This window comes from Thamnophis sirtalis, unplaced genomic scaffold (genome assembly GCF_051295495.1).
Source record: "Thamnophis sirtalis isolate CommonGarterSnake01/CBP01778 unplaced genomic scaffold, rThaSir2_p1.2 scaffold_6, whole genome shotgun sequence".
Classification (NCBI taxonomy): domain Eukaryota; kingdom Metazoa; phylum Chordata; class Lepidosauria; order Squamata; family Natricidae; genus Thamnophis; species Thamnophis sirtalis.
The window spans coordinates 24427078-24440342 of record NW_028261386.1 but is presented as its reverse complement, the minus strand read 5'-3'; the positions used below and the strand labels follow the sequence as shown (position 1 = coordinate 24440342).

Below are 13265 nucleotides of genomic sequence, written 5' to 3'. Positions count from 1 at the left end.
AATTGATTTTAAAATCCAAGACTTGCCATGGACTTCTTCATGTATGTAATGCCCCTCCAAAAACTTTCAAATTAACACCCTAGATGGGCTTGTTTTCATAGACATGATAAGGAAGAGAAGTTGCTTTCATACAAGACTATAGAAAGAATACTCTATATGGTAGACTAGAAGATGGTTGAATCAAGATTGGAGAAAATCAATTTCAAATATTCAATATACTATAGTACTTTGATTTCTATACTGCTTCACGGTGTTTTACAACCCTCTCTAAGTGCTTTACAGAATCAGCACATTGCCCACAACAATCTGGGTCCTCATTTTACCCACCTTGGAAGGATGGAAGGCTGAGTCAACCTTGAGCCTGGTGAGAATTGAACTGCAGAACTACACCCAGAAGAAGTAGCTTGTACTACTGTATTCTAACCACTGCACCACCATGGCTCATGTTTTTCCATGGAGTGGAAAAACAAAAGTTTTGTCCTATTGAGGATATGAACAACACCCCAAAAGCACTTCAATTTCTTAGTTGTATTAGCAGAAGGCAATGATCCATCCACCAGTCAGCAAGCCTAGACTTTTCTCGGAACACATCACTCCTGGAATTGCTATTACTTTGTATCTACCTCTTTCTCCCGTCCATCCAAAAGTCTACATGCATGAGCAGTTATGTCCCATGACAACTTAGAGAGGAAAAAAAGAAAATTACAAACTCTGGCAAAATAGAGATGCCAATCTTACTACTGAAGTTAGAAGTTTCAGCCAGCAGGACAGTTTCTAACAAAATGTAGAATAAAATCAAACTGAACTATTCAATAACAGAGCAAACATAATGGCCATTTAAATCCCATCTTATCTCTGGGCTATTGAACAGAACTCTGGTTTGGAATCTTGCACCCTGAAACTCTTGAGACCACAATATTATGCTAGAATCTAATTCCTTTTGGGACCATGGATCTTGCATAATGATGACACAACAGCTCCCCTCAGCATATGACATGCAATAAGATGATTCTGAACATAATCATTTAAGGAAGAAAGGGGTGGGGGAGAGAAATGAAGAAGCAAGCTGTCCTTGTATTTCTAACAAGCTTCAAAGGATTTATGTCCACCCTCTGCATCCCTAGTAGCCACCAGAATCCATAAGTAGTCCCTACACTCATCCGCTCAGGGCAATTTAATATCTTATTCCACTCAGGACCCAGTTGTGTCAACCTTCCATTTTAATCTCCCAACTATATCCTTTACATGTCATCACTCTGGCAGTGTGGGAAATGAAATGACAACAATCAGACTGGAACACTCTTGTTTCTTGCCACTGCTGCCAAGACCGTTCATGACCAGAAGTCAGAGGCACCGTGCCAAGAAAATTCTGGAGCAATTTTACATCCAAAAGGAAGGAGGACTCTTACAATTTGTGAAATGTGAAATATAAATATAATCTGACCCTAGATTTTTCTGCAAACAATATAAAAAGAAAAATCAACTACATCTCAATTGTTTGACTACTACTGGGACTTGTTTACTGACACACAGTTGTGTGCCCACACATAATCAGAGAAAATAATGCTTGACATTCCGATAATGAGAGGATTACAAATCTAAATACGATGAGAAAATGTCATGTTTATTTATAAGTTCTTCCTAGCGGTGTCGGCCAACGAAGTGGCACGCGCATATATAAAATGCAAGTAAATCAGTAAAATGTTTTAAAAATCATGTTCAAATGCAGTGTTGATTTGGGCGTTTTGTTGTTTGATATCTCAAAAATGGCAGAATGGAGCAATAAGCTTTTATAGCTAGCATTATGCCAAACGTTAAAGTGGTGCAGTGGCCTAGAGGTGGAGCTCTCGCCTCACATTCAGGAGGCTTGAGTTCGAACCTAGGTAGAAGCAGATATTTCTCTCTCTGGGTGCGATGAGAATATATCTACTGAATATAACTCCATATTGGAGACAGGAAGGGCGTCCAGCCAGTAAACACTCAGCTCCATTCAATTGTCCAGACTCTACCCTGCAAGGGATTATGGGGTCATTAAAAGGAGATGATTAGGCCAAACATTCAGATAGCTGCTTCGTTCTACTTCATGCCACACGGCCTAACATTTGCAAAAGTTATCAGCAGGGCTATGCTCTATATCAGGGGTGTCAAACTCAATGTCATTGAGGGCCGCATCTGTTGTGTTTTATCTTGGGGGGAGCAGGGTGGGTGCAGCCATCTTGACGTCACTCGTGTCGGGAGTGCCTGTGGTAACCCGAGTGCTCTGCCAGTGAAAATGGGCTCCCGAGCTGTTTTCGGCTGTGCCAGCCTCCTGCAACCCCTCCTGCAAGCGAAGACAGAACTTGCAGCCCTCCCGAGCTCCATTTTCACTGGCAGAGGTACCATGGACCAGTCCTTCGCTGTTTCCAAGCGGCCCTGCGGGCCAGATCTAAGCACCCTGCAGGCCAATTCTGGCCCGTGGGCCTTGAGTTTGACATCCCTGCTCTACATAGTGCTGCCCTGGTAGGCTATTCAAAGCTTCAGTTAGTTTAAAATGTGGTGAACCAAGTAAAGACAGGCTCAGTTTGCCACTGTGACAACTCTACTATGGTTGTGTTGACTATCAGCTGGCCATTGAGTGCAATTCAAGAAGCCTTGTTTGACAGTCAAGGCTATTATTTTGGGAAAAGATTCCCAAGATTCTAATGCAGATAACTTACAAATGGTACTGATCATTCGAAGTTATAATAGCACTGAAAAAAGTGACGTATGACTGTTTTTCTCATTTATGACAGTTGTAGCATCCCCATGGCCACATGATCAAAATCCAGATGCTTGGCAATAGACTCATAGTTATGACAGCTGCGGTGTCCTGAGGTCATGGGATCACCTTTTGGGACCTTCTGAAAAAGTCAGTAGAGATTCACTTGACTGTGTTACTAATTTAACATCTGCAGTGATTTACTTAACAACTATGACAGGAAAATAGGGTAAAACACAATAACTGTCTCACTTAGCAACAGAAATTTTCGGCTCAATTGTGTTCATAAGCAGATGACTATCAGTAAGCACTACTCTACATGTATGCCTGTGCATTGAAGAAAGGCAGCAAATGTTACTGAAACACACACACACAAAGTTCAAATTCCAGCTCCTCTATATCTACTGTTTATTAATTTTCCTTAAATAACTCAAGGTGGTTGAGATAGATTGGGCCGAGACAGAATTTCTGCCCAAAGTCACCCAGTGAGTCTCCAAGCGTGAGGGTAGAGAATTTTCTTCCTTTATCAAATTTATATAGCTGCCCATCTTACAACAAGTGACTCTGGGTTGCATATAACAAGGCTTTTGTAGCTAGTTTTCCCAGTCTTAGTCCAACTCATCAACCACTACACCATACTGGCTTTACGGTGGTAGAGTTGGGAAATGCCTATCTTAGCTTGTGACCTTTGAGAGTTGCTATCAGTTACAGACACGTTTACTGCATGAAGCCAATTAATATGTAAGCTTTAAAAATGCAAACATCATTGCAGGGTTTAAACTACAGCAAAGGTGCAAGGATTAGTTAGGGAATATTTAAACTCTTTGCTCATCTTTTGGATCCTGACAAAACAGTTGATTTCAGGGTCTTTAGAGCAGACTTAAATAGATTAAGGGGTCAATGTTACTGTAAGACACTTTCATTCATTTAAAATTATTACCGTGATTTCTTTGCTTTGCAAGGTGTCTCTTGTATTGCTAAAACCCATGAGGAAGTTGTGAGTGAAGAACTAACAAGTGACTTAAATAGCAATGTCATATTTTAAAAGTGGACGATTTCAGTGAATCTGTTTTAAAACACACACACACACACACAAACACACACACACAGAGGGAGGGAGGGAGGGAAGGAGGGAGGGAGGGAGAGAGGGGGGGGACATATACCTGGTGGACCCACAGAATCTCCATAGCCTTTCATTTGCAAGGCAATGACACGGAAGCCAGCATCAGCAAGGGCAGGAATCTAACATGGAAAAAAAGACAAAAGTAACCTTGTTGGGTGCACAAGTAATGTGGGCCCATTTTCCTACAACCCAAAGCTTCCATGTAAACATTGCAGCTGCCATATATTATGTATGAGAAAGGGATATTCCTTTTCCTTCAAGTAAGTTGAACTTATTTCAAAATATGGCATTCATGCAAATTAGGAATAAATATGTTTAAAAATTATGTCACCTGGAACCTCCAAGAAAACCAGGACTCTGGAAATCCGTGGCAGAGGCAAATCACTGGACCACTCCCCATCTCCACAAAGTGCAACTCGGTGTCTGGCTAAAGACATGAAGGAAGGAAGAAAGGCTTGAGTCGGAATTATCAAAGGCAGAAGAAACTGCATCTCTAAACTTCAGAGCAAATTGTTAAAAAGTAGGTCAAGCATAATAACAAAAACAGAAAACAGCTATATGCAAAGCAAAGCAACGGCTTGGAGAGAGCACCTACCTCCGCCCCCTACTTAAAATTGCCGTATGGGAAATGAGAAATAGATAATCAAAACCCACCTTCCTGTAAAGAAACTGGTATTGTCAGTGGCGGAAGTCAAGGAATGAATCCAAGCAAATGGGAGATATTGCTAGCTTTTACAACAGCAGCAAAATGGCATTATTTTCTCTCTCTTATAGTACATTACAGCCCCAGCTAAATGGCACTGTTTACATGTAGAGGGGTTGAAAAAGCATTTGCTGAACTGCAATGAAGAACATGAGAGAGACTGAAAATAAGGCCAGATTTGCTTTCAGCTGGATGCCGCCTGGACAGATGCAAACAAGGTGACTGAAATCATGTCTTGCTAATTATTTGGGATAAATCTGAGCCTGCTGTTTTCATTATATGAAATGACTAAGGCACAATACATGATTCAGAACAGAACAGAATAATAAGATTTGGAAGGGACCTTGGAGGTCTTCTAATCCAACCCTCTGCTCAGGCAGGAAACCCTATATTATTTCAGACAAATCGTTTTCCAATTTCTTCTTGAAAATGATTTTTCATTTTTATATGCTCAAATCACAATAAACAGAATTGCTTTCCCTGTTGTGACCTGTTAGTGGAGCTGGCAGCAGATTCAGGCTGTGAGGAGGTTGGGGAGGAATATGGGCCAGTCCTGGAGTCTGGGAAAGGCACTGTTGAGGGCTCTGTGTCAGAGGCAGAGAGGGGCCTAGGGCCGTATTGGCAATTGGCAATTTAATAAATTTGTATGCCGCCCAATCCCATAGGACTCTGGGCGGCTTACAGAAAGATAAAAATAAAAGTTAAAAAAGTAACGAGATACAATTTAAAAAGAAGCACACACCATACATTCCATTTAAGTGGGGCTGGACCATGTTCAACAACCCCAGGCCTGCCGGAACAGCCAGGTTTTAGTGGCTTTTCGGAAGGCCGGGAGAGTGGGAAAGTTCCGGATCTCTACGGGTAGATCGTTCCACAGGGCCGGAGCAGCTACAGAGAAGGCCCTCCCCCAAGGAGCCACCAGCCGGCATTGTCCGGTCGACAGCACTCGGAGAAGGCCCAACCTGTGAGATCTTATTGGTCGTTGGGAGATATGTGACAGGAGGCGGTCTCTCAAATATCCAGGTCCTAAGCCATGTAGGGCTTTAAAAGTAATAACTAGCACCTTGAGGCACGTTCAGAGACCAATAGGAAGCCAGTGCAGCTCACGGAGGATAGGTGTAACATGGGTGTACCTAGGTACACCCGATATCGCTCGCGCGGCTGCATTCTGTATGCAGTGGTGGGTTTCAATTTATTTTACTATTGGTTCGCTTATGCGTGCTAATGCAATGGGTGGGTGGGCAGAGCCTCCCGCCGCCACCACTACTGGTTCGCCCGATACAGGGTGAACCAGCAGAAACCCACCTCTGGCCGTATGCCAGTTATCAGCTGCCTTCAGAGTCAGAGATTAGTGAGGCAGATGAACAGCTGGAGCCTGTTTCCAGTGTGCGCATGCGTAAAGTTGCCAGACGAAGGGAACAGCTAAAAAACAGGGTCGACTTAGGAGTAAGGCGATGAATGGCCCCTCCCAGAGAAAATAAAAGAGGAGTGAAAGGGGAGTGGAGTTTGCAGGAAACAATTAGCTCGCTTAATTGGTTCATGACTCTCCGAGACTCCTTGCCAAGTTTTGCAGATATCGGCCTGGCAGCTCTCCAAGTCACATAAGGTCTGTGACTATAAATCCTCCCTTGTAAGGCTTTACCGGATGTGAATGAGCAGAATTCACAGTAAATTAATAAAAGGGGTTTTTGTCTGGACAAGGAGTTTGCTTCATGCTCTTGAGAAGCCTACATTAGAACACCCCTACTGAAAGCAATTAAAACATCAATTTTAAATATCATTTCTATCATTACCTTGATTTTTACATATCCATGGGCCACATCTTGGGGCTCACATGCTGAAGGAAGATAGTCTTCCTGGTCAAGAAGCTGTGGAACAGATAATTAAACGAATGAGATTTCAAGCACCAAATCAGTCTGTTCAGGATGGGGATCTATTATGATTAGCAACTGATCTCTACGATGTTTAATAACAGGATTTTTTGCCCCATTCCTGACGTTTTTCCTTTAAAAAAAACATGACGGGAGAGGTCAGGAATTGAACTTGGAAGGTTTCAACATGAAGAGAGCATGCTAATTACTGAACGAAGACCTAGTATCTTTTTATTTTAAATATTCATAACCTGTCTCTATCATTAAAATGATTTTGATGCCACTAATCATTGTAATGCTTGTAAAAAAAGCAATAGTTAGACTTCGTGAATAAAACCTGGCAATAATTTCAGAAGACACATAATAGCTAAATTGAAAGAGGACAAAATGCAACATTTTTAATTTCACATCAAGAGAAGGACCCAGAAGAAAAGAGAGGATCATGTTTTCCATACTGCTCCCAGGAAAATTAAATGAACACCTCAACTTGAAGATTTCACTTACTTACTAGTAACAGCTGAATTAAGTCAATTGCACAAACATAAAATAACCATACTAACTAGGTTCACACAGGACTCTTGAATGCACTGAGAAAATCAATCTATTCCAGCAACAAATCAAAGTTGAAGATGGATGGAGGAATGGACAGATGTGGAGGGAAATGTACAAATATTCAGGCTTGCTCCTCTTGTAATTATAGATAACAGAGAAGTTTTAATTGACGCAAGTATTCAAGAACCTTCTGCTAAAATAATATAATAGTATTTTCCAAATATCTATGATATAACAAAAAGGACTGAAAACCCAATTAAAAAAGTAAAAAGGAAGTAAAAAGCTGAAATTCATTCTGCTCAATTTCTCATAAAAATTCCATTCCTGGAAGATAATGAAATCCAGCTAAAAAATGATTTAAAAGCCCACATTTAAATGGCCTGCTTTTAAAAACAATCTTGCTAAGGGGAAAATGCTCTTCTAAATATTTCAAAATTTTAATGCAACACAAATCCAATAATTTGCTCACTGCAAAGGTAGGAAGAAACCTGGGTCCACAGAGAAATGCAGATCCCTATGTTTTGTTTTTTTTAAAGGGAAAGAAGCAGATCCACTTTCAAGGAATCAGCTGCTACGTGAGTTGGATGAAGTACTTTTGGGTAGACCTAACAAAAGTATTACAGAAAAAAATGTGTCCATTGCAGCACAAAGTAACCAGATCCTGCTGGGCTTTAAACGGCCAACCACTGAGTCAGGTTTACAAGGTTAATATTGTATACCCAGGAATGTGGAAATCAGCCAGTCCTGGGCAGCTGTGTCATTTCCATCACCATAATGCCTTGCCACTAATCTCCTCCCGGGTTCAGCTATTGTTGTCATGTTCATCTTGCAGAATAATAGAGTTGGAGGGGGGAGTGGGATTCAAAATTTTTAGCCTCCTGCACAGGGGTGGGTTTCAACCGGTTCGCGGCGGTCCCTGCGAACCGGTTGGTCGCCGAACCCGGAAGTAAGTAACTTCCGGGAACGGCGAAGGGCCCACCCGCGCCCGCGCTCCTTACCCGGTTTTGACGAATTCTGCGCTTCCACGCATGCGCAGGACGCATACAGCGCCTGCGCGATCCTCCAGGAGCAGCTGGAGCATCGCACAGACGCTAGTACGCATGCGTGTGCCACGCGCGTGTACGCGCGTGCCGCACGTGTGTGCGAGGACGCCGCCGGCCTCGTTCCAACCGAACCAGTTGGAACGGGGCGAGAAACCCACCCCTGCTCCTGCACCATGGGGGGGGGGCTCTTTTGCCTTCCTCAGGCTCCGGAGGATTCCTTAAGCCACTGGGAGGGTGAAAATGGCCTCCCTCGGTCTCCGGAAGGAGGCCATTCCAGATGCTGGAAACGGGCCCATTTCTGGACTTCTGGAAGGCCCGTTCTTTGCCCTTCCCAGGCTCCAGAGGCTTTCCTTGAGCCTCCAGGAGGGCGAAAAGGCCAGAAATGAGTTTGTTTCCAGATTTCCAGAAGGCTCATTTTTTAGCCTCTGCGCGGGCCCTGCACTTACCTGGCATCCAAAATGGGCCACGTGGAGACTCCTGGGAGGGGCGGAGTCAGGCAGTCCTTGCAACTACCTGTTCAGCGAACCAGATGTAAAATTCCGAACCAGTTGAATCCCACCCCTGGTTGGAGGGGATCTTGTAGATTATCTAATCCAACCCCTCGCCCAACAGACCCTACACCATTTTGGACAGATGGCAATCCAGCCTCTTCTTGAAAGCTTCTCACTGTCCGAAAATGCCTCCTTCTTTCCAGGTTGAATCTCTCCTTGATCAGTTTCCAATAGCTTGACCCCTTCCTCTCTGTGGCAGCCCCTCAAATATTGGAACACTGCTATCATGTCAAGATGGCTACAGTTAACACTAACTGTACAGTACTGGCAAAAGAGGCATGTAAGCTTATGAGCTATACAGAACCAACTATCAGTCAGGAAAAATTATAGTAGTTCTTAGCCACACGTATAGTTACCCCATGAGAATGAGCCCCAAAAGAGATGGAAGTAGAAAGGCAGCAGCTATTCCAGAAATTGCCCAGTTGGATTCTTTCCTTCTCTTCCCTCTGCCTGCACTCAACCCTAGCTACTGCCTGCAACAGTCCTAAGGGAAGCATCCTTTTATTTTTTTCATAATTTTTTTCCAATTTTGTGCAAATACAATTCTCGCTGCTGTTGTTACATGTATAATCAAATATGTATCTTCTTTGTTATATTTCTCTGGTAAGATACCTAATAAAAATGTCTCTGGTCTTAACTCTATACTTCAGTGTAACATTTTCTCTAACCATCTTCTTATTTAAATCCAATAATTCCTTGCTTCTGCACATGTCCACCACATGTGCAAACCTGGAAGTTGTTGACATTTCCAACATTTCGCTGATTTATCTTTAAATATCTTTGCTAATCTTTCGGGTGGCATGTGCCATCTATAAAGCATTTTATACAAGTTTTCTTTATACGCTGTTGACATAGTTAATTTTTAATTCCTTTCCCATAGTTGTTGCCATTTTTCTAACTCAATTGTATAACTAAAATTATTTTCCCATGCTATCATTATTTCCTTAACCTTTTCTTCTTCCAATCTGATTCGTAATAGATAGTTGTATAATATTTTAATCATTTTTTTCTTCTGTTCCCATGAGTATCTTCTTATCCAGCTCTGAGCTTCCCAGATTAAAACCATACTCTCTCTTATCTTTTTCATATCTTGATTGTATTTGCAATTGTGAGAACCAACCAACCGTATTTTCCGGCGTATAAGATGACATTTTAACCCAAAAATATTATTTCAAAAGTCGGGGGTTGTCTTATATGCTGGGTATATCCAGCAGCTGTGTTTTGCCTTGAAATTTGCTCTCCCAGCAACCAGAAGGGGACATTCTCCCAGCGGCGTCTCAGGTACAGCAAGTTTCAAGGCAAAACGCAGCTGCTGGAATCGGTGCGCCTGCAACTTAATGCTCTCCGAGAAGCCTGCATTACCAGGAGCAGCAGCAGCGGGCATCACCGCCACCCCTCCCCCCCCCCCCCAGTGTCCAGCATCCTCCTCGGGAGGCTCGCGTCCATTTACACATCTCTCCCAAGCTTCTCTCGGGAGGTTAAATGGGAGGTGCCCCACCAGCAGAGCCTCCGGATGAAAGGCGAGTGAAGGGTGCAGTGACATGAGAGGCTGGCTGGCCGTCCACGAAGGCAGCTCTTGAGGCAGGAGGCAGAGATGAGGCCCAGGGCTTGCTTCCCTGCCTCCTTCCTCTGAGAGCTGTGGGTGGCAGAGAAAACAAACTTCTGGGAAGCTGGCAAAACAGAATTTTTCGCCAACTGGAAGGTGTGTTGGGGGGGGGGGCAAGAGAGAGAGAGAGAGAGAGAGAGAGAGAAAGAGAAAGAAGGAAAGAAAAAGAAAGAGGGAGAGACACAAGAAAGAAGGAAGGAAAGAAGGAATGAATGAATGAAGGAAGGAAAGAAAGAAACAAAGAAAGAAAGAAAAAGAGAACTTATGATCACAATTGAGCCCAAAATTTTGGTTGCTAAGCAACAGCGTTGTTAAATGAGTTTCACCATATTTTACAAGTTGGCCATACAGTAGTATTCTGTCACCGGTTGCCTCCTAGCAAATGGACCTTTTGGTATTGTCATTTATATACGGTGTTTTCGAGCTTAACTTAATACACTATTATAACATTTAGGAGAACCCAGCTCCAGGTGAGCAGTGAATAGTGTGATTTTTGTAGTGGGCCAGAACTGGAATGCTATTAAGATGGTAAAGCATAGCACTTCTCTGACATTTTAACTCTAGGACTTTTTAAAAAATCTGATTGTGAAATCCACATACAGTATATCTCTGAAAACAAGACAGTAGGAAGAATCCTAATTGTTCTTTAATGGAGTTTTAGAAATATTTGCCCACAGGATTCTGAACAAAATAATCTTTTGATCTTATCTAGTGGGGTTCTTGTTTGGATAGTTTAAAGAAATTATTGTATCAGGAGAACAAATAAACTAAATGACTTACATATCACATATGGGTTTTTCTTTCTTACTCTGTGACATCAGCCTATGATATGAAGGGCCATTCTACCCAAAAGAAAATTCAGTTCCTATGTGTCAAAAATATTTAATTTTAAGGAAAGTGTGGTTGATCAGGGCTATTGCATTATTAAGTCATTTATCTTAAACAGTGAGATTAGTGTGGAAAAAGATTTGCAAAGGGGATTGGGGTTGGGATTAATACTCCCTGGCTATTGCTCATCTGATTCTTTCCATTTGGGAGAACTGTCAGCTGAATCCACATAATGAATAAACTACTCCTGGAGAAGTGCAGGGTAAAAGAGGGAGAAAGGAAGACATGGTGAATGAGCTCTCTCTCTATTGTTTCTCATCTTCCCCCTATCATCATCAGTTCCAGTTTGGTTGACAGCTTAAAAAACAAACAGCATGGCACCCCCCTGGGTTTATCATCTTATCCTTCCTTTCAGCTTTAGAGTGAATTAGGAAAAGTTTAATCCACTTGCAATGTTTTATATTACATGTTTGATGATAAACAGTCTTATATTTATAAGTGACAGTTTTCCTGCTAAATACCTGCATGTCATAACCACTTGAATTCAAAATTACCATATTGAAATCAAATCTGATGTTTTTTAATTTTTATTTGGTGTGCATCGGAAGAGGGGTAATCTTATACGGCGAGTATAGCCCAAACCCTATATTTTAACAGGAAAAGTACGGGGTCGTCTTATACACCCAGTCACCTTATACACCAGAAAATATGGTATATCAATCCCTTGTTCTGCTAGTTCTAGTTTTGTTTTAGTTCTCCTCTTTCTGATAAAATATGTTTGTTATCTAATAATATTTCTCATACTACTAATATTCGGGTGTGTCAACGCTTCCATTGTTGAAAGCCACATTGGTATTTCTAAAGAGTGTTTTTCTTTCACTTTTTCCCATACAGTTAACAATCCATTTCTTACATAATGTCTGTGAAAGTAAACATGTACCTTATTTTTACCATACCACAAAAATGCATGCCTGCCTAACTGTAAGCCAAGTCCCTCCAAAGTCAACCTTGTATTTTTGAATAAAATACATTCTTTCATCCAAGTTAATGCTGCCACCTGGTAACATAATTCCCAGTTTGGTAAGCCAAACCCACCTCTGGTTCTTGAATCTTGCAGCATTTTTATATTAATTCCCTTTTTCCCTTGCCATATGTATTTCCACACTATTTTATTCATATTTTCAATAGGTGTATTGGGATGGTAAAAAAAGCAATCTCAATTATATATCTTAATTTTTTTATATGGGAAAATGAATGTTTAAAAGGGTTAAAATATAATAAGAATAATAACTATGAGAACATATACCTATAAATGTATGTATGAGACCACAAATAAAAAAACTTTAAAAAATACTTTGGGTCTAAATTATCTAGAGGACTTCCTACTACTTTACAATAGAAAACTGAGTTCAGTTTTAAGATAATTCTAGAGATACTCTAATTATTCACTTCATTTTCCAAATTAAGGCAATTATTTACTTCATTTTCCAAATCAATACAATGCATCCAAAGAGCTTTGCAGTTGCTCAATGATTCCTAACCTGTGGAATTTGTGCTGAAAAAAAATTATACCAGGCGTTCCTGTTTGCTTTGAAGAAAGCTTTAAAAGTTTGTTCTCTTGACTTGCTTATTTGCCACAACTTTGTAGCAAAGTTTGAAAAAACAAGACCTGTATGAGATCAAAGAAACTGCTAATACCAAAGCCCAGATAAGGACTACTTACCTGAACCCCAGTCAGATCCTGAAGCTGCTTCAAAGCAGAATCAGCTTCTTTCACTAGGATTGTTGTCATCCCCATCTTCTGAGCAGGCTTTAAGTTTGCACCAATGTCATCCAGATAAATAACCTAAAGTGAAGAATGAATCAAGATCTGCTCCAGGTGGAGGGCCCATATTCCAGAAAAAAAAAATTCTTTATTCAGGCAATCTACATGCTGCAATGAGAAAAGTGGAACTTTGCAAAATGTACTAAGTATGCAAAATGAATTTACAGAACAGGAAAGAATAATATATAAAATAATGCACTGCCCTCCCTCAAAATATAGGATCTTATTCATTAATCCCTCTATCTTTAAAAAGATCAATAGCCACTGTGCACAATTTTAAACATATCCTCAACCATTAGGACTAGAATGTTAAAGTAAGGGGAAAGAAGATTTAGAAAGAAAAACTATGCAATACAGTTCTTCAGAGTTTTTTCTTTATAGAAAGCTTTAAGCTTTGGGGTAGGGGAGAATAGGAAAAAATTAAGA

General features: G+C 41.2%; 1 protein-coding gene across 1 annotated transcript in view; it reads right to left on the bottom strand.

Annotated features, from left to right (window-relative positions):
- EPHX2 (epoxide hydrolase 2) overlaps positions 1–13265 on the bottom strand; it is an 80750-nt gene that overhangs the window by 54150 nt on the left and 13335 nt on the right. Inside the window, exons 5-8 of the mRNA XM_087717433.1 lie at positions 12738–12860; positions 6357–6431; positions 4192–4287; positions 3901–3979 (exon numbers count right to left, since the gene is read on the bottom strand). Coding sequence (XP_087573559.1) covers positions 3901–3979; positions 4192–4287; positions 6357–6431; positions 12738–12860 — 373 coding nt within the window. The remainder of the gene's footprint in view (positions 1–3900; positions 3980–4191; positions 4288–6356; positions 6432–12737; positions 12861–13265) is intronic.